Raw genomic sequence first — 26,654 nt, 5'->3', positions numbered from 1 at the left:
CATTTATTTTACCTTTTGTCAAACTTGTTACAAACTATGAAACACATCGTGCAGACTTCTGGATGTTTGAAGAAAACTAATACTGCTCATGAATGACACTAAAGGCAGGAAGGTGTCCTTTAAAACTAAACATGTTAATAGGACCTCCCTATTTATATCATAGCTTATGACAGCACGTGTATTTAAGTAATAGCCTACTGACTTCAGTGCAGTGGTGAATAGTCACACAGCTCACGTGGGTGTTAAGTGTGATACTCTTTAACTATAATTTATCCAAGTTAACGTCAGTTAACCTTCAGACAGTTCTTTTGCAATGACAACCATAAACACTCATGTCGCCGGTAGGTTTCCGCTGTGCCAGCTGTTTAGATTACAGCTGATTATGCAGTAACCATGGTAACCACGGACTCTGAGCGACTGGATCGATGCAGGTCAGACAACAATTTTACATGTATGATCTTAAAACAGGACACAGCCACTATACACCCTGAGCTCATATCAAATGTGAACACAGACTGAGTCTATGTTTGACGTTGTTTTCTATCTAATCTTCCTCTCAAACATTTAAACAGCAGCGAGTCTGCAGCTGAGGGAACACAAACTCAAACTGTCAGAACAGATTTGCTCGTTTCATGCGCGGATTCATTTGGTGATTTATTAAATGTATAACTGTTATTCTAATCTGCTGCTGAGTCTCTTACGCTGATGAAAACGCAGATGACACAGATCACGAACACCTGTTCAACCAATCACTTTCATTCCACTTTGATCTGCGACAAACTGATGCGTTCATCTCTGTTACAGTGTTGCGTTAGACTGCTATATTTTTTTTCGTTCTTTATGCTGTAGATTTTCACGTCTCTGGAATAGTTGGCAGTAATAAGGATGATTTTCTGTAAAATCATTTTGATATGACCCGTGAATTATACGTAGATGACAGTTAGATTACTCAGCCGGGAAACTCTGTGTTGACTCAGAGAGCTGAGGATATCGTGGATATGCTGACCTCGCTCCGTGGTGTACAGGTCCGTTTACCCTCATGATTAATATTCACAATTAAAATATTAGCCGAACATCATGAAGTCTGTATGTGTTTCATAGTGTCGAACAACCTTTGTACAGTTAAAGCCAGCAGTTACTACATGACGGAAACACCAACGTTATCTCTTTTCTGCGTTTATACGCAGGTCACGCTGATTACTGAACAAAAACCCAAAGATCAGATGTTAATCGAATTTATTTGGCGACTGAAACACGTAGGACACATAAGAACATCAGGAAATAAAAAGCCGATAAACATAACGTCAGTAAAAGAAGTCAGTGTCAGCGGGGGTTATTACAGCTGTGTCCCGGGCCTGCGCTTTGTCGGTGGTAATAACAGCTCGATTGCTTGCGAGGCGAGCGGGTCTATCGCTTCGCCGTGAGACTGGGCAGACATCTCCGAAATCATCGAAGCACTTTTGCAAAGAGGCTGTATCTTGACAAACCGACCAGACACATGAAGATTAAACCACTACATTCTAAAAAATATTAAAACGGTATTTGGTGACACACAAACAGGGTTTTTCAAAGTTCAGTTCTGTTAGTTTCCACATGCCTGTTGTTGTGTGCTAAAAACAATGGCCATCAGGCCAAAGCAATGGTTTTGACTCGATCAGCGGTAACCCCGCCCCCTGAGTTTGATGGGTGAGTTTGACAGATAAAATTATTTCATGGTGAGACCTGAAGGTGTCAACTGTGCCAAAATGAATTGATTAAATACACCATTAAATAATTATTTAAATGTGGCAATAATTAATTAATTAAATGTGTCAAAAACATTTTTTAATTATTTCCCATTTTAATTAATTATTTAATGGTGTATTTAATTAATTCATTATGGCAGTCCTGGCGTTTCATACCATACTAGAGGGACCGAATAGCTGAAGGCTCTCCCTCCCAATCTGCTTTTAGAAACTCTGCACACAAGCAGGCAGTCTGAGAGTAAAGTACTATTATGTCTTCAAGGTATAATAATGTGGAGAGATGGATTTTAAATTCCGTTCTGGATTCAGCGGTCAGCCAATGAAGAGAAGCTCACAAGGAAGCTCTTAATTTGTCTTAATCTGTTTGTTTTATTATTTATTTATTTATTTATAACTGAACTTTCAAATTCAATCAAGCCAATTTAGTAGTTCTTGTAACCTTTTATCCTTTTATTTATTCCGCATGCTGATGCAAAAAAGACTGCTGTCAAAAGGTTTTGTTGCTCAAAATGTGCACAATAACGATGGAGAATTTTCAATTCATATTTACTTTTATAGCGGGGAATCACAATAGTAGTTGCCTCAATGCGCTTTAAGATAAAGACCAGACAATAATACAGAGAAAACCCCACCAATTATATGATATGCTCTCTCTTTCTAGCCCCTGTCAGTATACTTGCTGCACCATTTTGGATAATCAAGAATCTATCTGTATTGCTCAAATGCAAGAAAGCAGTCCTATATATTTGTGTAATGTGCACACTACTGGAATCCCAGATTTCTCACAGTGTTAAAGGAGATAATGGTATCTAGAGTAAGCATTTGGTTAGATACAATGTTTCAAAGAAAATTTAAGCCAAATGTAGTAACCTCAGTTTTGTCTAAATTTAGTCATTTTTGTCTTTAAAATAAGCTTTTAGTTTAACTAATTGAATTTTGTTAAATAAAGCCGGGTCCTCTCCAGTTCAAGGGGCTTATTATAGACTCATTGAACAGCATTCATTATAGCTGACACCAACCCAGCGTTCAGTACCAAAAGACAATCTTTATAGTTAATTTCTGAAAAGTCTAAACACACATACACAAAGGACACAAGGAGTTAGACTGGGGCCGTATATGTTACACAGAGGTGTTATTTGGGTTTGGACAGAGACGAATAACAAAAACAGCTGAAGACTAGAAAAATTTGCATTTCCTGCGAAAATGCTTTGTGGATGCCTTAAGGGCTGAAGATATCTGCTGAAAAAAGCTGAAAAAGTTGGGGAAAAAAAAAGCAAAAAATGTTGCTCTGAGCAGGATTTGAACCTGGCCCTTCTGGTACTCAAGGCAGGTTCTCATCTCACTTCGCCAACATCTTTCTGACAAAGAATAGGTGGAGAGACTGACAATTGTGCTGAAATGAGCAGAAGAGGCTGAGAATTGTGCTGATAAGAGGTGAATCAGAAGAATTTCTGCTGAAAAGGGTTTAATCAGCAGAATTTCTGCTGAAAAGAGTTGAATGAGCAGAATTTCTGCTGAAAAGAGTTGAATGAGCAGAATTCTGCTGAAAAGAGGTTTTTGCTGAAAGCAGCTGAAAAAGCTGGTATTTGTGCTGAAAACTGGTGAAAAAACTGAAAAATGTGCTGAAAAGGGGTGAAAAAGCTTAAATTTGTGTTGAAAAGAGTTAAAAAACGTTTAAGTGTTAACTGAAAGAAATGTTGCCATAAGCGGGATTTGAACCCGGACTTCCCAGTCCGAGAACAGATGCTCATCTCACTGAGCTAAAACACAGCTCAACCCGGCAAGGAAAATCAGTGAGGCCACTGATAATATGCAAAAAAGGGCAAAAAATATTGAAAAGAAAAATCATTATCTCAAAAAGTATAGAAGTTATGAGCACCAAAAGTCATAGCCAGAAAGAGCAGAATTTTTTAAGATTTGAACGGTGAAAATAGCACAAAAACTGTGGGAGTAGTTGTGTACGGAAGCAACTAGAATAAAGTATAAAGATTAAAGAGAAACAGGAACTCAATAGTGTGGATGCCTATTAAGGCATCCACACAATAATTAAGACACTCAAAGGGAAAAGTAAAACACCAATTGAAACCATTTTTTTTCTGCTGTCAAGCTTCAACAGTCGTGTGACCCCCTTATGACCAAACAACAACAGTGGGAAGAAACTCCTTTTTTACCCAAACGAATCCTTCACCAGTTATAGGCTCAGGAAGGGGTGGCCATTTGTTGAGGGTCAGGGGAGGAAGACAGGACAAAGACACACTGCGGAAGAGAGCCAGAGATTAATAAGCTACTGAGCTGCATTTATTATAGCTGGCGCTGTAAACTTACTCAGCACATAGGAGGAGCAAAGAGTAGTCCTGCAATAAAAGGTACTTTGAGGCAGCCTTTGTAGTGATTTGGCACCATATAAACAACTGAAAACAGAAAGAATCTGGAGCGAAAATCTGTAAAGATCCCAACAGACAAAGGACTGAAGGACATTTAAGTAAGAAATCTGCTCAAGGACGTTTTTCAAGGACTAAGATTAAGGTCAAAGAGAGGCTCAGCCACTGCAATTTTTGATTTAGTTATCAGGATAAAACCAGACAAACAAAGAGTAAGACAGGAATCTATTTAGTGCGTTTAAACTTTAGGAAATGCTGCACAAGGTAAATTTGGCTTCATGCTTGGTGCTCTGGATCACTTCCTGCGCCATCACCTTGGCTGTGGATCCCAACGATTACATGGCCAGAGCCTTGCAGTTAATGTCAGAGACGCCACTCATTGATGGGTAAGTGAAATTTTATTTGTTTATTTATTTATTTGTGATTAGTGTGTAAATATCTGCGATTGAAGTCTAATGCTGACCCAATAAAACAAGTTCACTTCTTTCCTGATGTGATCTTTCTCCTGTGCTTTGTTCCAGTCATAATGACTTGCCTTGGCAGCTTCGGTCACAATTCAACAATCAGCTGAACAAAGTGGATCTTAACACACTGGCAAACACTCACACCAACATCCCTAAGATCAAGGATGGACGACTGGGTGCTCAGGTACACACGATGGAAGAATTATTAAAGAAAAACATAATTTCAGTGTCAATGTGCTCCTTATTCATGGGCTCCCACAGCTTATCTACAAACCTTCCTCACTGGAGACATCTCACAAAATAACATAACAACTGAATCAGACTGATCATTTTAAAAAGTCATGTTACACTCTCATTTTAAATATATTATTAGCAGAGAAGTCAGCCATTTCTTCAAGAGATTAAAAGCATCTCAAAAAATCTATATCTGTCAATACATTTTGTTTTTAATTGCAGTTGTACAGAGTTGTACAAGGAGTGCACAAGAGACTGAGTCCAAAACTAAAAGGCAAATATTGATAGTTAATTTCTAATCTCTAAAAAGTCTACACACAAAACACACACAGGACACCAGGAGGAAAACTGGGGCTGTACATGTTCACATTGACGGCTTTATTTGGGTTTGGACAGAGAAGGGTAACAAAAACAGCTGAACATAATTAGGATACTCACAGGGAGAAATAAAACAAAACAATAAAATAATATAATAAAAATAAATCACTAATGGGAACCGTTTTTTGCAAAAGGAACAGAAGATGTTGAAACAACCATAACTGAAACAAATAGACACGAAATATGAAGCTAAAAACTAGTTATTACTTAAGTGATTAAGGAGGGAAACAAAAAACAGAAGGAAGGTGTTACACCACATGGAGGGGAAGGAAACGGGGAAAACAAAGGGCACTTATATTGATACAGAGTGGAAGAGCTGGCACTCATTCCAAGAAGGCCCAGAAAATAAGAATCTAAATGAAAGATTCAATAATACTCCTTTCAGGCAACTATCACTAGAACGAAAATGAAATCAAGACAGGGATTCAGAAAAGCCAACAGAAGCCGAGCATTTGAAACACTCAAAAAATTAAAATCCCCCAAAACAATAAAAAAAATTTTTTGGGGGGATTTGTTTTTTGTTTTATTTATTTTTTGTCATAGTTAATTTCTATTAAAGTTTCTTGAATGATGTCATGTGCATTGCGCAAGAGGTGTTGGCTACATGGGGCGTGATACAAACAGTCATTGCTAGGAAGACAAGTACTCACTGACTGGGTGGTTGTGGTCTCGGGATGTTGCTGACTCAGAACGTACACAAGTCTGTCACTTCCATGCAAACTACAGAGGACCGCAGCAATATCATAGCGAACAAACCAATCACCAGGAAATTTTAACCTACTGGTTAGGATGTGCACACTTTTCCCTAGCAACAGGTGGTTACTGATCTGTAGGCTTGCGTGACTTGGGCTTTAGCAATCACTTTCCCAGTGACAGTCATTAGCTTCCAGCAACCACTCACAATCAATGCCATGAAAAAGAAACACGCAGCCGCCTCCACCCACACCCACAAATTAAAATATGAATTAGCCACACCCTGCTGAATCAGAGAATCATGAGGGGGGCAAATACCTTTTTTACAGCATTGTGCATATGTGTTTGAGAGTATGATTGTATTTTATTCATCTTTGTTTAACTTTGAAAGTTAATTATACATAGTATAATCTTTGCTCTGGTCCTCAGTTCTGGGCAGCATACGTCCCCTGTGACACTCAGTACAAAGATGCTGTCAGACAAACGCTGGAGCAGATAGACGTGATTCACAGGATGTGTCAGAAATACCCTGAAATCTTCATGTTTGCCTCCAGTAGCCAAGGTGAGACACTGACTCCGACAGTTCATAGCTGTCCTTCTCCTGGTTGTATCACACATCAACTGTCATGTCTGCACAGACATCTTGAAGGCCTTTAATATGAATAAGACCGCCAGTCTGATTGGGGTTGAGGGTGGTCACTCACTCGACAGCAGTCTGGGGACCCTGCGCACCATGTACCAGCTGGGGGTGCGCTACCTCACACTCACCCACTCCTGCAACACACCTTGGTAAGAGCCACCACCACATTTTAAGGCATCGGTCAGACCTCAAAGATCAATTAATTTGCTGTTACTTATATAAAGAAATGTGTTTGAATTTTCAGAAGAATACAAACAATGAGTAGGTTATTTTCATGTTTCTATTGATTGACTATAATGCTGCGCAAAAGTCTTGATAAACACATTGTTTCATTACATTTTGCTAAGAAAATTGAAAATAGCCGTAGTGATTTGCAAGGCATGGATCGAGCCTGGTCACAGACAAAAATCAATCGCAATGACAAATTCAATCAACATCTTCACTGAAAAGTGTTTTTGAGAACTAGTCTGGAAAACTGAGCCTCTATATTTATATGACATGTGTTTTCCAGGCAGAAAATATAGTAGCTATTAGTTCTAGTTCTGTATTTTCAGCTGAGTTAAATATGCTCAGTCACATGCCTTCACTTCCCCATTCAGATGAATGTTTATCCAAATTACAACTACACAACATTAAACAGAAAATGCAGAGTTAGGGGCTGTGTCACTGTGTGACAGTTTCAATAATAAATTCATGTGAAAAAGAATCAAGAGACGTCTTATGTGAAGAATAACTTCCTCTGGATCGTGTTTGCACTGTTTCCGTTCATTAACTGAGCCGGCAGTAAGGTTCAGATGTTGCATTGGAGCTGTGGAGAGCACGGGGGATTCCTGCAGGCCCACTCAGGCAGCAGTATCACATTCACTGGCAGGTGAATCTGTACTGATATGCTTTACCTCAACAGTGACCCAACCAGGTGCAACCAGCAGCTGGTTAAATTTAGGAAACAGAAAGAGAATAGAATGCCTTTTGTGTCACGATACATGTGTACAGAGAATTTAGAATAGCCTTTATTGTCATTGTACAGAGTACAACGAAATTGGAGTGCCACTCCCTTGGTGCAAGTTTCAATAATAAATATAAATGTAAAATATAAAAAGTACAAAAAAACAATCGTAAGTACTCAAACAATAATGACAGTGACGGTATGGAATAGGTTCAATTGTTTTTGTGCTTATTTACTACGGTGATAGCTCTGGGAAAGAAGCTATCCCTGAATCTGTTTGTCTTGGTTTTATGTGACCTGTACCGTCAGCCTGACGGTAATAGTTCAAACAGTTGGTTGCTGGGGTGAGAGTGGTCCTTGATGATATTGCCAGCTCTGCTGAGGTACTGAGAGTTTGCAGAGCATCTCCTTCTCAGTGCAGCTCAGGATCCAGTAAGGGTCCTCTGTATGATTGTGTATGTGACAAATAAAGTTTGTTTGTTTTTGTAAAAGTTTTGGGCAGACATGCATGAAAGAAAGGGAGGTCTGCACCTCACCATGTGAACATCGGCCTCCAGGAGGATGTTAAACTATATTACTAAATTCTTTTACCAATTCTTTTATTTTTGTTTTTGTTTTTAGAATTGGGAAAACAGTGAACTTTGCTACGTCTGAAATCATGGAGAAAGACCTTAAAATATCTCTGTACATCTTTGCCTCTGTCAGTGCGCCACAGGGCAGCTGTGGCTACAATGTAGCTTGCCATCACCAGTGTGTGAATGTGTGTGTGAATGGGTGGATGACTGGATGTGTAAAGCGCTTTGGGGTCCTTAGGGACTAGTAAAGCTATACAAATACAGGCCATTTACCATCTTTCTCAATGTTTCATAAAATGATAATGAACACTTCAGTTTACTTTAAATGAGTTCCAGATTGTTCGTTGTCTTAAGTTTTGCATGTTTACTAACACTTGCTTTTTCATTCACAGGGTAGATAACTGGCTCGTGGACACTGGATCAGAGCCATCAGAGCATAACGGCCTCTCTTCTTTTGGCAAAGTGAGTGATGCAAACGTGGGAAATCATTATTTCTGGGAGTACTATGTTACACATTAACATCTTTTGTGTAGCTTTATTCCTATTCCTCTTTTTTCATTTAACCTCCTAGGACCCTGTGTCCATATGTAGACATCACATTTTGGGTTATTTAGACTAAAATACTCAATTTTGCTCTACATGGGCCTGATATCCACTTACGAGGACATTATACTGCTACTGTTCTATCAAACTTTTAAACAAATATCCTCATATGTGGCTCTTATTTTTCTTAAAAACAAAAATAAGGTTAAAAAAAAATCTGGTAATTCTTTGTTTTTTCATTCATCAGGCCCCAATATGCCCAAATATCAAAGAGAAATTAAAAATGCATGTCGTGAAAGAGTTCAGGTCTTAGGAGGTTAAAGCTGACCTTCTTGTGTATATGGTAAATCACTACTTTTCAAATGTTTATGAATCTCTTTATGTTAACTATTTAAGAGGCCTTTTACACAAGAACTGGACTGAAAATAAGTGACAGCAGGCCCGAAGGAGAGATTTGAAGTTAAAATTGTTGTTTTATATGCAAGTGATCAGGAGAGAGCTACAACTCAGACTGCTGACAGCCATTTGTAAAAACCATGACCTCATTAACTCGGAAAAGAAGCATCAGAAAACACTGACAGAGCATCAATAAAAAAGTATTCCGTTATTATGTTTTATAGCTTAACGACATTAGCCCAAAGTTTCTTCTGAGGCACTTCAAAGAAAATAACATTTATTGCCAGAGGTTATATTGGTGGAATTGGTGTAAAAAAACTCTGCTGTTGATAACACACACATGAGCTTAGTGAGGTGAGGTGGAGGGAGTGTTGGAGCTGTTTGTGATGGAGTTAGATAACGGCAGACTAATAAAAAAAAAATTTGCTGACGCATGATTACATAAACAAATTAATGTGTTGCTGAATTTTAAAAAAAAAGCCTGAGAAAAGCTTTACAGATTTTCTTAAATCTTACCTCTTAGCATGTGTGCTACATAAAATAATACTTAAAAAGATCAAAGCTGAAACACTGGGCACATCCTCCCAACCCTCACTGAAACTAACTGAAACTAATATATAAATAAGGAGCAATCAGAAAATATAAAAACAATAACAACCACAGTGGTAACCAAAGTGCATTCACATTACAGCAAGTAATTGCGGAAATGAACCGCCTGGGGATGCTGATCGACCTGGCTCATGTTTCTGAGGAGGTGATGAACCAGGTGCTGACCCTGTCTAAAGCTCCGGTCATCTTCAGCCACTCCTCCGCATACGCCGTCTGTCCACATAAGAGGAACGTCCCAGATGACGTCCTGAGACGAGTGGTGAGTTCACGAGACACAACCGAAAGAAACAGCAGGTCAACCTAAAGGCTGAGGACCTCGTGAAGATCAGCAGTATATGAATAGTTCGCATGGTTATTGTTTGATTCTCTCTCTTATTGCATCGTCTTTGGTGTTTGCTCCTCAAATAGTTGAAACCATCTGAAAAGTGGGAGTAAAAGCAAGGAGTCACAATGCAAATAGAGGGTTTAAATTATAACAATATATTGAACTTTAACAAGTTAGCATCCACAACCTTTTGCCTGAAACTTTCACATCAAATTAATGGAGTGGAATAGGAATAATATTTAGCTCTTTCCAGCTCTTAGAAATAACACAAAACTGGGCCCAAGTGCACCACAGATGTTGTAAGTGATCTGGATGTGGGGGAGCAAAATGCATCAACAGATCACCTGATCACAGTAAAACACGCAGCCAGCTGATATTGAACTGCTGCTTGGGGTCTTAGATAACGCATCCATAAAAGCTCTTTATGCAACAGATGAGCTGCAAATGGCTGTAAATGGATCAAGTTAAATGATGCGTAATGACAACTTCCCTCCTAAAGTCAATAAAATAAGATAAAAGCAAGAAAGTTATTGTACAGCACTGTAAAATGATACACGTAAAGTTATAACCAGGAAACGTAGCAGAGGTCAGTGCACTCATGCGGATCATTGGGACGTGCATTTTGTGGCCCGGTTGATGCTTTTCTTGACTTTCTGTCATTCTCTGCAGTAGATCAGAGCCATTTAACACTACTCTGTCTCTCCAGAATGAAACTAAAGGAATTGTGATGGTCAACTTCTACAATGACTATGTGACCTGCAGCAATACGGCTAAATTGTCTGATGTTGCAGGTAAATTACTGCTGTGACCATGACATCTGCTGTAAACCAGTCAAACATTAACATTTATCTTTTCATTCTCAAAGCTATCTTCTGTCCATTCACTTCATTCTCAAGTTTGTTGCTTTCATTATAGATCATTTCGACCATATAAAGAAAGTGGCCGGGGCAGACATCATCGGCTTTGGTGGAGATTATGATGGCGTTCCCAGGTGTGTTCCCACATAAACTCGCTGAAATGTGAAGACATTGGCACACCGTGGAGAGATGCACCAAAGTTTTTTTTTGCTAATAGCTCTTTGGGAATCACCTTGTTGGTGCAAAAACACTTTCTTCTCCTGTCAAACTATTATCTTGGGTATTTTTCAGAGATTCGTCTAAAGAAATTGGAACAAATGATGTGTTTTTGTGCTACTAACAAAGTCTTGTTTTTAAGTGTCTATACTGGTTCATCCTTTTACGTGCCTTTTATTCTTGAATGATTGAAAGGTCTGTGTTATACATGGCTTTTTAAAAAAAAGCAAAGAATATTCATCTGAAAATGGTTAGGTACAAGGACTGGACTGAAGATGCATGGAAAAAGCAGCCAGTGTCCAAAGAAACACTTTGAAAAACATTCACAAAGCCTGGAGAACTACTGGTCAAGACCACTTTAAAATATTGCAAGAAAGTGTGAGTCGTTGGAAGGAAAATATGATGAAATGAGGAGTGGTTCAGGATTTTTCCACAGTACTGTAACTTTGCCCGTTGGGTAGTTAGACTCGTGTCATATTCAAAATTGTCTTGATGAAGAAAAAAAAACCACCAACACTTTTCTTTACATTTTGCTTCCAATGAGCTGGATTTTCTTGTAATTTTTCTTGATAAAAAAAAATTGTGTTTGTTTGTTTTAAATATAGTACTGCCTTTTGGAAGTGCTGTATAAAAAAAAAATCCACTCAATTTTACATCACATGTAACTCGCTGGTTGTAAATTTGTCCTTTTAGAGTACCTGAGGGTTTGGAGGATGTGTCCAAGGTCCCCAATTTGGTGGCTGAACTGCTCAGGAGAGGATGGACTGATGAGGAAGTCAAAGCTGCTCTTGGAAATAACCTGCTCCGTGTCATGAGCGAGGTTGAGAAGGTAAGGAATAAATGCATGCACACAAACACACACAAGTAACCTAAACCTCGATGCACTTCATGGGTTCATGTATCATTTGGAGAGCTGTGTGAAGAAGCTTGGCCAAGTTGGTTGCACACGTTTGATTGATTGGCTTGTTCAGTGGTAAACATATTTACCTTAGATGCAAAAGATCTTCAGTTTGAAAGTAGAGGACAAAGCTAGCGTACTCCCAGTGCTGATCCCAAGCCTGGATAAATGTGAGGAGGAAGGGCACCTGGCCAAATCAAACATGCAGATCTGTTTCCCCTTGGGAAATTAGAGAGAGCAACCAAAAGTACCTGTTAAGACGTTTCCTCACTCCATCCATTTAAACCAGCGTGACAGAGATATCAGCCTCCTTATCTGAGGATCTGCAACGATAAGAAAGAATTAGATACTCAGCACACCTTAAAGCAATAAAATCTGATATAGCAGTTGTTTCCGGATTGTAATTCTGAGCTGGTTGATGAAGTGACTCTAGTAGATCTGTTATTCCATTAAAAACCACCAAATGAGTGTTTCCCACCTAACCCCTCAAAGTCAGGTTTTTATTCTCCACCAACTGTGAAATCATAAAATGGACATTTTCTTTGTTACAGGACCAAAAGTGCACAAGGTTGGGCTGAAATTTGGGTCCTTTTAAGTCACAGATTTTTTCCACTATTTTTGAGCACCACAGAGACCAGCTGCATGACATCGTCAAGGCTGAAGAAAAAAAATCATTTCAACTAAATCAATTTTATACCAGCTGCAAATGTCTTAAAAACCAAAATCCATGATATCAAACTCTGACCATCAATATCGTGGGATATATCATCAACTCAAGAGCAACACTCCTCCAAGTTAATGCCTGCAACAAAAGCTAGACTGGATGTTTATCTGGAACAACTTAAAACGGTGCATTACTGTGCACATTCAAGGGAAGTTGATCAGGAGTGAGTGAGTTCTTGGCATGTGTGAGGCCACTCAAAGAGCTGCTGTGGGGATCCGAGTCATGTTGGTTTCCTCTAAAATGGCTCTGAATGCAAGGTGTTTAATAATAATTCCTCCAATCACATCCATCACAAAATGTTTTGCACTAGCTGGTTTCTGCAGGTTGTCTTGTGACAAATGTCCTTTGCGACAAGTAGCAATTCACAAAGTCATTACCTAACCGAAAACTTAGATGTTTATGGTTAGGTAATGACTTGTCGAATTATATCTGCATCTCAGCTGACTTTACAGCACCAGATAGTCATTGAGTCATTGTTCCTCATCCCCAGAAACCACACCTTCTACCAGTTTCTCTGCATTGTTATCGTTTTTCTTTGATCAAGTAGACTTAAATTTAACAGCACTATAGATAAACAGATGAACCCTCATGTGGATCACTGGGACATATGCCTGAATACAATCTCTAAACTATCAATGATCATCTAAAGACCACTGAGCTTTTTTAAAAATGTGTGTATAAGTAATGTTGGTGTTGACAGCTACTCCGTGGCTACATCAGGTTTTAAACAATGCCTTTGAATAGCAGATGGGCTCACAGTGAATACACCCCATTAGTGTTTTTGTCTCCTGCCTGACGATGTCATCTTTGTGTGTCAGGTCCGCGACAGCATGAGCAACGAGATCCCGGATGATGTTCCCATTCCAAACGAAGATGTGCAGAACCCGTGCAGAACAAGCTTCGGATACCCCAGCACCACCGGCTCCAACGGATCAGCCCATTCGCTCAGTACACTGGCGCTTCTGATTACACTGGTTCTCCAGGCTTGGATTACATCAACTGTTTAATGGGTGACTGTAGAACCTACAGTATGTAAGTCCTGAGTTAAATCCTGAACTGTAATGCTATACCGCTGAGAGAAACTACTGCACAACTTTCTCCCCTCATGCAGTTTTTAAAGCTTTAAGACTCAATTATATTAACTAAAATGGTATAAAAGATGGACAAACAAATTATGTTATTAAAGTTTATTTAAACCTGAGTCAGAGTTTCAATTCATCCATTTTATCTCATTTAAAACAAAAACAGTAGTAAAGGTGCCTTTTTATGGGCAGGACTGTAAACAGGGTTTTTTTCCCCAGTTGAATAATGAAGTCACACAACTATAATCTGAGTAACACACCTGAACATTTTCACTCCAAGCAGTACATTTCTTTGTTTTGTAAAGTGAACAGGGCCATCTAGTGTTCAGAGAGAGAAACACCGTCACTGAACATTTTTAAAACAAGTTTTGTCGATTTGAGTTTGCTTTACAGAGAAGTAAAAAGAGATTTAGATTATTTTCCTTAAAAAGTTAACACTCAGCTTTTGCACATTTTACTTTATAAAGAAACAATAAAACATTAGGTTTTAAAAGCTTACATCACCAACTAGTTCCAACACAAGCACCTTTGTTTGCTCACTGAAGGTAAAGTTATGTATTCACAAACAGTAAACTATCACACAACGACACTGACGGCTGAAGACATGATCTCATCTCACAGTTAGAACTAAAGGCTTTAAACACGTAAAACATCCGCACTAGTAAACATAAAAGAACATTAAACAAACCATTTTTTAAAAAAGAAGAATGTAAATATGTCTACTGGTTCCACAACATTGTTGCGTTTTAGCTGAAGCATTCCAGACACAGACGCACTTTTCGCTCAGCAGCTGCTGTGGTTAGTGCATCTTGAAATTTAGCCACTTCCAGTTTTTAAGTAGAAAACAACAAGACAGTTTTTAATGCAATAGTTGGTAATCGATGTGATTTATAGAAGGAGCATGAAGACAGAAAAACGTAATGGTAAAGAAATGGTTGTGTTTATCCACACTGATCACATCCTAACATCAGAAAAAGGACAAATGAAGCTTGTTAGTTGCACAGGAAACAAAAAGCCTTATAAAAAAAAAAACAAAAACAAAAACAAAAAAAAAAAAACCACCAAACAAACCTATAATTGATCATTTTTAGTGCATCATCAGCGCCCCCTGCTGTGCTTCACGAGTATAGTCTTGCGTGCTCTGGTGATCTGTAGCCCACTCAGCGCTGCTATCTGCTGGTGAGTCAGGCAGACCGACTTAATGAAGAACTGTGTTACTGAGAAACGCAATCAAAGAGCTTTACATGACAGAGCTCCTCTGGTAACACTGGAGTGTGCCAGTTTGCTTTGAATGCCTACCACAGACATGAGCAGTGTGACCCCAGCTGCACTGGGAATGTACCAACATATTCCTACATCTCAGAAAAGGCTGACAAAACACAGCAAAAGGAGGCCATCGTCCCACAGCGGTGGACTGGATCCATGCGTGAAGACGCCACTGCATAGTAACAAAATGTAAAGCGACCAGATGGAAATATTGATGAAAACTGACAAAGTTGGAGCCACTGCTCTAAAGTGCATCCAGCTCTCCAGATGAGTTATGAAGAGCTAGTCACTGACCCTTGCACTGAAGGCTTATCATAGCCTGTCAGAGGTAACATTTCGGCTCCTCCCCTCAAGCTAGAGTGTAAAGAGGAGGAGAAGGGTTAAATTTAAGACACATCTCTCAGAGTTTCTGGTTCCTGTGTTTCATTGTTTGACAGCAGAGGGGGATGAGCAGGAACACCGATCCTGTAAGGCAAAGAATCTTTAGTCAACATCTTCCTGGTGGCAGACACCAGGAGGGAGTAGTTATCTGGGTTGTACTCCGACAAAGGGGCACGCGTGTGCAGTAGAGGGAGGGTGTCTCTGGTGGGCTGCGACAGGAAGAGGGGTGGTCGCCTCTGGTTCTCGCCGTCCTTCATGGAATCTGGGAGCGGTTTCCGTTTGCTTTCAGGTAGGAGCATTATGCAGAGGACGGAGAGGACAGCGAAGGAAGCGAAGACAACATGATGGAGGAAATAGCCACCATTGTTCTGGAGCTCCATCAGGGAGGAGGCGGCCCTGCCAACACAACCCAATGCCAGCACCAGGCCAAGGCAGCCACCTCTGGACAAGAGAGAGGAAGCACAGGAAAAGGAGAATAAATCACCAAGGTGAAAAGATCGCACGGTACTTCGTTTCAACCCATTTTTTTTCTTTGTACTTTAAAACTTCCTTTTGACTTTGCAGCAAATGGGATCAATACGTCCCATTTTCAGTTTAATCAAGAACAAAGAGACATTTACCGAACTACAGTTGGCATCACCTCACAGGTGAAGAATGCACTGAGCATGGCGAGAGCCTGAGAGAACAACAAACCCACAACGGAGAGCACCAGCACCAGGCCACCCTGCAGGTCTGTCAAACACAAACGTCAATAAAAGAGTCATTAAAACCAGAGAGTGAAAAACTTTCTGGGATGTGATCCAAAACTTTTTCAAGGAAACTCTGAAGGGAATTTACAGTAGATCTTATGGGCCTGTGTGGATGTTACATACATGGTGTAAGGGCCAGCAGCAGGAGTGAAGACAGTCCAGTGATGATGGCAGAGAGGAGAAGCATGCCACGTCGGCCAAAGTGATTGATGGACAAACACAGGAAGATGCAGGCGAGCGCTCCAGTTACCACCCGGAGGAAGTAGCTGAAGTAGAACTTATTGGAGAAAGTGTGCAGGTTTTTGGTGAAGCAGTACTGGATGCCTGTTCCAATGAATCTGGATGGCAAAGGAAAAAATAAAATAATCAGGTTGAAAGCAGGTACCTCAAATCCTAAAAATTACCCATTAGGGAATATCTCAGTCTATCTAGCTCTGGACCTGTCGTGGCACTTGGTAATCAGTTTTGTGGTTTAAGCGCAGCAGATATTGAAAGCATGTTGTACATTTCCTGCCCTCATGGTTGATGCCATAGCAACACAAACAAAAACAAATGAATTGTTTCCCCTTTAGTTTGACCTCTTCTGTAACAAAGTAACAAACCACTGATGTGTACAGCTGATGACAAAGTATTTCCCCCCTTCCTCATTTTTTACTTTGACATATTTCCAGGATTTCAATTTTTTTTTAATATTAGACGAAGACAACCCAACAAGGAGGAAAAAGCTAACAAAACATGCCTTTCCTGTGTGGAGAGTAGATGCCCTCCTTGCTAAATCATGAACTACCTCATACTTTGTTTTGGTTTAGAAAGCTTAGTTCAATTTCACCAGCCACACTCAGGTCTGATTACTGCCAGTTGGATCTCGATATCACTTAAACAGGAACTCGAGTCCTCATTTGAAGTTCAGAGTTCATGATTCAACAATAAGAAAGACTGGGCAAAACATGGCACCATGGGAGCGATCCAAGGAAAAAAACCCACTACTGAACAAAAACACCACAAAAAAGGTTTTTTCTCACTTCTCCTCAGTGTTAAGAAAAACTCAGTATCAGTTATCAAACACTCGCCTGCAGTTCTTGTTCGTTTTTGTTCAACCCACTGAATTAAAGCTGAAAGTCTGCACTTCAACTCCATCTGAGTCGTTTCATTTAAAATGAATTCTGGTGATGCACAGAACCAAAACTGTCCAAATATTTATGGACTTCATTGTAGCGCCCCTGACTCGGGACCGCTGATTTCATGAAGAGAGGAAACTCACAAGGTGAAGCCGAGTATGAGGCAGTTCTTCCAGATGACGCGAGTCCGACGCAGCTCCAGAGCAGAGTGGTATCGTGGCTGACTGTCCTCGCCGTACACTGAATCAATCTCTGTAACCACAAACAGGGAAATCATTTAAACTGATGTCCCAACAAAGTTAAACCCCACTCAGTTTGATTTGGAAATACGTGTTGCTTCTACCAAGGAAATACCAGGGTTTAGAAATTGGTGAGGTCCAGATTTTTCTTCTCTTAATGCATCACGTTTAAGGTTTAGCGCCTGTGCTCCAACAACCAGGAGAAAACTGTACACGCCTACAGAGAAATCCTAGAGGTGTGTGTATGTGTGTACCTGACAGCAGGGTTTCACCAGGGTAGAGGTCGTCTTGTAGAAAAACACAATTTCTTTTAGAGAAATCCTGAAGGCTCCTCTTCGCTTGAGGAATCTGAACTGTGGCCAGCAGCCAGCGAGGAGACTCTGGAAATACCGATGCACAGCTGAAGAAAAAAAACAAAAACAAACTGTTATTATCCATCACAAATATCAATAGCAAGTCAAAAGGCTTTGACATCTCAAACAGCAACATCATAAGTGCTTTAGTCACCATGTTATGGCCAAGTAAGTGAAAATCTGTATTAAAGTGTTTTTTTAAACTTGATCTTATGAGTGGGTAAAAATGAGAAATCATACGGTAGGCATACTCTGCTTTATAGACAAAATATAGACATTGGGGTCATTTTTCTTCCCCATTGACTTCTAAGCAGTGTACAAGGTAGGAGTTGCCCCCTGCTCAGCATTAGAGAAAAATGCATGTTTAAAGTTTTTTGCATTGGCTTCACTTTCCAGCCTGAAAGCTCCATCCATCTTTAAAATACAGTACACTGTTTACAGCTGGGAATTACAGACACGTTTATATACAGTTCCCCCCTCCACCTGAGGTTGGAGTGTAATTAGACAGATTTCAAGGACGTGTGCGGTCTACATCATGTGCTCAGAAATTCAATAAGACTTGAGATGATTCAATTATTGTGTTTGTAGTTGGAAGCTGTTGCTGTGACAACAACATGGTGGAAGTGAAATAGTCTCCCTCTTCTGGGAGGAAATTTTTTTTAAATAATTAAAGAGCAGAAACAAGATCTAAACAATTTTGATGCCGTGTCTAAAATACTTTAATTTGCCTGCAGCATTTTGTATTGCTTGGAGTACTGACAGGTTTTGTTTGTTTTTTTTCCCCAAATCTAAGCTGGTAAATATGGCATTTCAGCCATCTAGCCACGATGACACAAATGCATGAACAATTTTTAGCCCAGAGCACACCATGTTAGTTTTGTAGATTCCCCATGCAAAATAAAAATGACACAGCCTCTCCTGAGGCCTTTAAGCTGTTACCTGGCAATTTTTCAGAGCATCTGAGTGAATGATAACACTTGTTGTTATAGGGTCTCATGTAAAGACAGTTTGAGTGAGGACTGGGTGTTATCTACTAAAATATCCCAGATAATAATTAAACAAACATGGAGATTCTTGTGAACTCGGGTGCGGCTTGCTTGAAGAGGCCTGAGACAGGAACGAAGATCGCATTATGTTATGGCGTGAGGACGGCACATAGAGAACCGCTGGGGAAAAACAAACAGCGTGTTTACCTGTGCGTCTCCAAAAACACTACCAGCTGACTCACCACCAATAGGACAGCAGAAGAACTAAAGGCAAAGTGGCCACCGCCTGGAGGACGGGCCAATCACGGGACAGAACCGCAATGCCTGGCAACAGCAGTTCTGCCAGCACGCCGAAGAAACCACTGACCATAGCAACCATCAGACGATGGGGAGGGTCGCAAAGCTCCAACCCTAAGGGGATAAGAAGAAGAAAAAAAAGAAAGCATCAGAGCACAGCTGAAGGAAAGCAAACCTATTCATCCCGTTGCTATGGCAGCCACCTCGTGCCTAAAGCACACTGTAGCACATCCTCAAACTTCATGTCAGCACAGGTCATGTAGCATGTAAGGGTGAAAGCCTCGCCTACCCTCACCTCCTGTTTGGTTTAAGAGAAAAGGAAATACCAAATGGAACAGCCAGGAAATTTAAAAGTCCCATTTTAGGTGATTTCAATAAGAATCAGTCTTGTTTTTCCTAATTTAAAAGTTAATTCCTCAACATCTGTCCTTTATTTAGTTTTTATTTACACTTATCACTTTCTAAATCTTTGATACAGTCACCCACTCATCCAGGGTTCAATCGGTTTAACTTCTGTACCACCATTAAGACTGCTTTTAAACCCTCATAGGCAGAAAAGGAAGTGGCTTATCTCAAGTGACTCCTGCCATCAAAGACCTGACCTCCCAATAGGGGAGACCTGAAGTCCACCCTCGTGCAAAAACATGAAAACCAGCATCAAAACATAGAATCTGCTCTCGAATTGTCAAAATAAAATTTCAACATATTAAGTTTATAATTTTTTTTTTTTTTAAAGAAAGAAGGATGAGGTGGAACGGTTTTCAGTGTGGACGTGGTCGTTAGGGTAGTGAGGAGCTCACTTCCTGGTTGCCCTGTCTTCAGTCCTGTCCTGCTATTATATCCTCCTGCCTATAGCACCCCCCACAAAAAAAACAAACAAAAACAAAACCCAAACAAAACCAAAACATTTTCCCCTCTCAGCCTAACCCCACACAGCAACATAATCAGACAGTCCAAGAAAAGAAAAAAACAAACAAACAAACAAACAAAAACAACGCCAAAAAAACCCTGGAGTGAATTTCGACCTGACCTTGCAGGAATGTGGGAGTACGCCTCCCAGATTCCTCCCATTTCTCATATGCATCTACAATCTCCACCTTCGCTCACTGCGAATCACTACCAAGCAGAGAGGTTTTGCTGAATCTCCTGCTGAAGACTGAAAGCTGAGGACTTTTCATAGTGGGGTGGCTCACTTGTGCCGTTTGCCCCACAGAGAGAGGACAGCTGAAGTATGACCGACCTTCACACCTCTTAGCTCAGCTCCAGTCACCTGCCTGCTGTCAGTCACAGCCTGGTTTCTTTAGTTACCAATATAATATCCATCTCCAGTGTGCCTGCTACAAACAACTGAAGCTATAATTCTAATAACAGAAAAAATTCCTGCTCCCCCCCAATAGTCTTGAATGGTAGCATATTTGTACAGCTACTGGTCACTGGGTAAGCCTGTGACTGGTACTAGGGTTGCGCCCACTTTTGCCTTCAGGACTGTTTTAAGGCTTCATGACAGATTCAACAAGATGCTGGAAATATTTCTCAGAGACTTTGGTCCAGGCTGACATGATGGCATCACAGATACTGCAGATCCACCACATCCCAAAGGTACTCTGAGGCCATCCGAGTTCAGTGAACTCAGTCATGTTAAAGAACTGTAGTGACTGGACCAAGTGGACCACGGTCACTGCTCAGGTATTTATTACATATCGACATGTCTCTGTGCATTATCCCTTACACTGTCAACAAATCAACTTCGCTCATTCTGATTAATGACAGTCTCCTGCCACAGCCTGTGAGCAGGAGAAAGTGCACAACTAGCTGGTGAACACAGTAACATTTAACAAAAGAATCAACTAGATATGTAGGCAGGAGGAAAAGAGGAAGACCTCAAGAGGAGATTCATGAATTTAGTGAAGGAGGACATGCAGCAGCAGATCTGCTGTCGGCGACCTGAATGGAGGAGCCAAAAGAGGAAAAAAGAAAGGGAATTATGACCACAATACGAAATGTCTCTGCACGACTTGTATATTTTAGTCTCCTAATAAAATTATATGACCAGACAAATGTGGAAGTTTGTCTGACGGATGATGTGATTTCATGAAAGTTATTTAATTATTCCTCATGTTATCAGAGGCTTCATGATGGAAGCTGAACTGATTAGATACACTTGGTGGTTATATTTATCTACAGCCTCTGTTTGCAAATTACACAGTTTAATGAATACGGATAATAGAAATGAGCAGTGATGCAAATGCTCCAAACAACTTTCACAATAAAATGCTGTCAAGTTTAGCATAGAGTTTGAAGCATGAACGCATCTTAACTAATTTGTCTGGAGAATCAAACATGAAGCACTGCAAACGGTGATCTATCAAAGATACTGCTTTAGACTGAAGGTGAGGAGATTTAGTTTAATGCAATGCTGCAGTATATCCTTTAATGCATGAATTTCAGACTTTACTATGAAGGTATCAAGTCTCATTTCAGGACTCTCCACAAATAAAGATAGAATGGGCAAGATTGACCTGCTTCTGTGGGGACGACAAGGGCTTCTATCTTTTCCACTGATAAGATTAGTTCAGCACAGCACGGTGTACAGATAATTAGCTGGGCAAATACATTAACATTATTTAACTTTTACACAACATCAGATTTTTCTCAATAGAAAGATCTAGTATCAGGTATCATTGCAATCTCTTGTTCAATGATTTAAGAAGGAAAACAAAATAAAAGAGAGACGGCAAGCTGATGAGCACGCTTTAAAGTTGAAACCATAACCCCGGAGAGCATGTCAGGCTGAGGGATTTTCCCCTCAATGACACAGCACGCCATGACAGATGCACACTAACGATCATGCGCCACTTGTTATTTACCCTATGGCCTCTTATGTGTGTAAGTAAAATGTGAACATGTGACCAGTCCATAAAACCTTTTTCTACTTCAGTGAGAAAGCTCGACTGCCAGACATCAGCTTTAAAATGTGGATACAGATTACTTACGGGCGATGTAGGAGGACACAAACAGCCCAGCGAGTGAGGCGCCTTGAGACAGACGCAGCAGCAGAAACACCACCACACTCCTGGACAAACACAGAGCTACACCCAACAGACTGGACAGACCGACGGACACGAGGAAACCTCGCCGACGACCCAACCTGAAGACACAGACGTAAAACATGTACGAGTGAAACTTCACAGCCTAAACAGTCAAGACACACACAAAAATGATGATCTAATGCAACCGTTTTAAACACATTTATTCTGGTGTTTATGTTCTTCATATCTTATTTAGAGTTACATATCAACTGAGGTTATTACTCACCAGTCACACAGGGTGCCTAGAAATATGTATCCCAGAATCCATCCAGTCATGAAACAGATATGCTGCACGGGGATTTTCCAGTAGTCACTGCAGACCAGGTTCCACTGCAGGGGAGGAAAAAGCAGCACAAACACTGATGAATGTCATGAGTTTAAAAGGAAATGTGAGACAATAATTCAATATTTCAGTGCTCTAATGTCAGAGTTCTTGAACAACACTGTAGGTATACACGAAGACTTTTAGGTACACAAGTTTAACTGCTTGTTAGCACAAATATCTAAATCAGCCAATCACATGGCAGCAATCCATTGCATAGTCAAGTTCAGACTGAGCATCAGAATGAGAAAGGTAATTTAAGCAACTCTGAACGTCCCATGGTCATTCCTGCCAGACAGGCTGGTCTGAGTGTTTTAGAAACGACTGATCTACTGGGATTGTTCCCACAATCATGTCTATGGTTTACAGAAAATGGTAAAAAAAATAAAAAAGTTCTGAGGCTGTGATGAGTCTTTATTTCTGTCGCAATATGATGGTAGGGTTTTTTTAAAGCATGAAAGCAAGGATCCGTCCAGCCCCTACGAGTTCAGACTGGTGATGGTAATGAAATGGTGTGGGGGCACATTTGAGCTCTTATAATCAAGTGATCATGGTTTAAACGGCACAGCCTAAGTGAGTACTGTCGTTTAAGTCCATCCGATAATGCACCATGCCACAAAAGTCAAATCGTCTCAAACTGGTTTCTTGTACATGACAGCGAGTTCACCGTGCTCAAAAGGCCTCCACAGTCACCAGATCTCAATCTGATGGAGCGTTTTTGGGATGTGGTGGAACAGCAGATTCACATCATGGATGTGCAGCAATCACTTCACCTTGGACTAAAATCTCAAGGAGTGTTTCCACCACCTTGTCGAGGACAGATCAAGGCTAAAGGGGCCCAACGTGGTACTATGCATGATTATAAAGGTGCTCATGGGTCCTGACAGCGAGCCATTTTCTGGCTAACCGGGTCCATCTACTGTTTGTAGTGTTGGTGCCTTTTGAAAAGTTTGGTAATGATATTTAATGTGTAGTTAATTCTAGCAGCAGTCCTTCCAACATGTTTATGCTCCAGTTCTGATGAGCATTTGCAAGCCAGTTTTCCAGAGGTACTCCACATCCAGCTCCAAAATGGTGAAAAAGTCAATTTCTTCATTTTAAATTGCAATTGGATGAAAAACAAGTGACCAACTAAAAAGGTAAGAAATCAAGCTAAACGCCTACACTGCAGAACCTCAGCACGAAAGGTTTCAGTCATACCAATGCAATTATACTTTATGTATAAAACATTCTATCAAAGACTTAAAAGGCACAAATTAGAGCTGCTCCCAACATGCTGCATACATCATAACCTGACTATGTAACATGCCGAGAATAGCAGTTGAGTCAAACGCACAGAGAGCCGTCTGTGGGGGAATCAGGAATGTAGATCATGTTGTTTGTAATCGAGTTAAGATGCCTGCTGACAGTGTTATTACATTAGAATAAAGTGCCAGCAGCTTTACGCCTGGTTAGTACCAGTCCCTGCCTGTAAGAAAGATTCTCATCTACTTTCCCTCCGGCCTCATCTCCTCTACTTTCCTACAGACACCAGTCATGTTTTCTGTATTTTACAGATTGATCCAGCCGCACAGTGTAAAGTCAAAGCATCAAAGGAAACAGTGAAGAAAGTGAGAAGAGCTCAGAAAGGAGCTAAATGAAAACGACTGACTACGTGAGGTCACTTTCCAATGTGCCGATCACATTTTAGGGTTTGCCTAGGAGGTTCCTGGGGGGATCAAAATTGTAAATACGGCTGAGAGACTGGTAAGTGGCATCAAATGGCTAATACTTAAAGCTAATACAGATACGATGCCTTCTGTCCCATCTCCTGGGACAGACTTCAGACCCCCACTCATACTTAACAAGTAGTTAAGAAATCTGATCATCTTGAGTATTTTTTCACTTAAATCAATAAGCCAACAAATATTGGTTCTTCTGATCAGTGTGTTTGTTGTTATTTTGAAAATAATGCAGTTTAGACGTGGTACAAAGATGCGCTCAGGTGTGACCGGATCGCTTGACCAGCATCATGTGGAGTGAATCACATTTAAAACAGAGGCCAGGAGGGTCATTCAACTGAAGGTGATGGGACATTTGATCATTAACAGCTGTTCATTTTTGTTAATCTGTCAGCTGAGTAAGTGATACGGTTTTGTTGTAAACCAGTTTAATCAGGTTCCATGATTCATGGTTCCAGTTCATCGTTTCTTGCTCTTTAACAATAAGATCTTTAGGTGTGATCAAGTTTTTTGTAAATATTTGGTAAGGATTTACAAATTTCATGCAATGTCAGTGGTGTCCAATTGCACCTGGCCTTAGACTCATATGAGTAATTCTATGCAGACCCGCGATAAAGTGCACCCGTACCCCTTCCATAGAAATGAAGAGTCTATGTAGCAACCAGGTGCTGATAATCAAATGCACTTGATTAACTGATCATCAGTAAGTGAGAGTTGTAGCAGTTGCAGGTCTGAAGCGTCAAAGTGTGCGTTAATATGATGCAACAATCTTCCCAGGAATGGACGTCCCAGCAAATTCACCAGAAGGTCTGACCATTCAATATTCAGAGAGACTGAAAAACAAAACAGAAAAGCCCAAGCGCTACATCTGAGACTCTACAGGCCTCAGTTAACATGTTAATGTTAAATTTCATGATAGTACAGTTAGAAAAAGACTGAACAAGCGTGGTTTGTTTGGAAGTGTTACCAGAAGAAAGTCTCTTTCGTCTAAAACAATCAGCGCTGCACAGGTACCGCACAGGACGGGCACACAGCAGTCGACCATGAATTCCTCTGTGCACCAAAGTATTCTAGAGTCAAATGTGAGGCCATCAGTGCAAAAGCTAAAGCTTGAAGGAAACTGGGTCACGCAACAGGACAACTGAATGACTAAGACAAAAAAAAAAAATAAAAAATGAAAAGAATCAAGATCCAGTCAGAGTACAGACGTCAACTGTAAGAGAGCTGTGCATAACTGAACACCTACAAACCTCAATGAGCCAAAGTAACTCTGTAAGGAAGAGTGGGCCAAAATTCCCCCACAGTGATACGAGAGGCTGATGAAGTAATGCCTTTTTTGTATTACTTTGAGTTAAAGGTGGTTCCTCAAGCTACTGAATTATGAGGCACACACAGTTTTTCCTCTTCTGTTCTTTTTCACATGACTGTGTGAAATGGTAGTAGTGAAAACAGTGTACCAAATGCTGGTTTATAAAATTTGCTTAGGCTTTACTTGATCTTACGATTTACTTTTTAGCAATTTTAGATGAGCTTTATCTTGCTAAGTTAAAAAGAGGACTCTTCTATTAAAAGTAAAGCCATTATGTCAATATATGTGCTGAAACTAAGGTAATCGCAGTGGCACAAGCATTTTTTTTCCCCAAAGGAGGAATCCACAACACAGATAATTTCTATCAAGGTTTCAACCCTCTCCTGGAGTTTTTCAGTCAAAATAAAATTACATTTTGAGGGTATATGGGACACAATTGTCTCTCTTTGCTAATGTTTTTATTCCCACTGGGTCTTGTCGTTAGGATTTCCTACACAGACTTCTTTTCCAATTGAACTTACCGTCACTTATTTCAAGCAATGACGACTGACGGCACATGAGAAGACAAAGAAGGAACAGTGATGTGAATTAGACATCTGATCCGATTTACTTAATCCAGGTTACTGGAGCAAACATGAACTGCTTGAACCTTTTGATCAGTCGGGTCTCCTCACCGACTTCCAGCTGCCTACAGAAGGTAAAAACTAAACTCCTCTCTCTGCATTATTTTATATAGGAATATCATCTGGTGCCATATTTGCTGCATGGTCATTTGAACAAACGCAAACTCATTTCAAAATATGCACTAAATAATCAGTGTGATTGCAAAAAAGTTGCATACAAATTAAGGGCCCTTTGGAAGCCTGGACCCTGCAGGGTAAGCTCCTCAAACATTAGTGGCCACAAACGTGAACATCTGTCTCTAAACTTGATAAAGTTGGTTTATAGAGGAGAGTGCTGGACAGCTATGGTTAGTGACTGTTATTCCACCCAGCGCCCGTGTTGTACTCTGCTCAGTTTTTCCGTTACTGGAGTGGTCCTTTGTCTTAGCGAATGACGACATGAGTGGAGGAAGCCGTTGTGTTCAGGGTCTCAGGAAGGAACTGGGGAGGGGGGGG

General features: G+C 40.4%; 2 protein-coding genes across 3 annotated transcripts in view; one reads left to right on the top strand and one right to left on the bottom strand.

Moving 5' to 3' along the window:
• Window positions 1-401: 401 nt before the first annotated feature.
• Window positions 402-13,832, top strand: dpep1 (dipeptidase 1). 2 transcript variants are annotated; one of them, XM_005937189.3, is made up of 10 exons: window positions 3,427-4,512; window positions 4,648-4,774; window positions 6,325-6,457; window positions 6,534-6,684; window positions 8,449-8,518; window positions 9,687-9,863; window positions 10,636-10,720; window positions 10,845-10,920; window positions 11,696-11,831; window positions 13,443-13,828. In XM_005937189.3, exons 1-10 carry the CDS (start codon window positions 4,379-4,381, stop codon window positions 13,629-13,631), a joined length of 1,278 nt encoding a protein of 425 aa, XP_005937251.1. In that variant the 5' UTR covers window positions 3,427-4,378; the 3' UTR covers window positions 13,632-13,828. The 2 variants fall into 2 exon arrangements, with proteins under 2 accessions (XP_042076940.1, XP_005937251.1); XM_042221006.1 differs by lacking the exons at window positions 3,427-4,512; window positions 4,648-4,774 and adding an exon at window positions 402-431 and having other exon boundaries at window positions 13,443-13,832.
• slc22a31 (solute carrier family 22 member 31) overlaps window positions 13,797-26,654 on the bottom strand; it is a 17,293-nt gene continuing 4,435 nt past the window's right edge. The window contains exons 2-9 of the mRNA XM_005937190.3: window positions 22,411-22,514; window positions 22,089-22,243; window positions 19,041-19,209; window positions 17,714-17,859; window positions 17,364-17,472; window positions 16,226-16,440; window positions 15,974-16,085; window positions 13,797-15,794 (exon numbers count right to left, since the gene is read on the bottom strand). Of these exons, the coding sequence (XP_005937252.1) occupies window positions 15,359-15,794; window positions 15,974-16,085; window positions 16,226-16,440; window positions 17,364-17,472; window positions 17,714-17,859; window positions 19,041-19,209; window positions 22,089-22,243; window positions 22,411-22,514 (1,446 nt within the window). The 3' untranslated portion in view covers window positions 13,797-15,358. The remainder of the gene's footprint in view (window positions 15,795-15,973; window positions 16,086-16,225; window positions 16,441-17,363; window positions 17,473-17,713; window positions 17,860-19,040; window positions 19,210-22,088; window positions 22,244-22,410; window positions 22,515-26,654) is intronic.

The sequence above is a fragment of the Haplochromis burtoni genome, unplaced genomic scaffold (assembly GCF_018398535.1).
Source record: "Haplochromis burtoni strain Fernald_Lab_line unplaced genomic scaffold, NCSU_Asbu1 Contig_59, whole genome shotgun sequence".
Classification (NCBI taxonomy): Eukaryota; Metazoa; Chordata; class Actinopteri; order Cichliformes; family Cichlidae; genus Haplochromis; species Haplochromis burtoni.
This window is presented reverse-complemented; position numbering and strand designations above follow the sequence as displayed.

Bases quoted from the DNA above. Each gene is read 5' to 3' on its own strand.
- dpep1 (XM_005937189.3), top strand. From the start codon at position 4,379: ATGCTGCACAAGGTAAATTTGGCTTCATGCTTGGTGCTCTGGATCACT. The intron at 10,721-10,844 runs GTAAATTACTGC...CTTTCATTATAG, and splicing joins TAAATTGTCTGATGTTGCAG to ATCATTTCGACCATATAAAG. The intron at 11,832-13,442 runs GTAAGGAATAAA...TTTGTGTGTCAG, and splicing joins TCATGAGCGAGGTTGAGAAG to GTCCGCGACAGCATGAGCAA.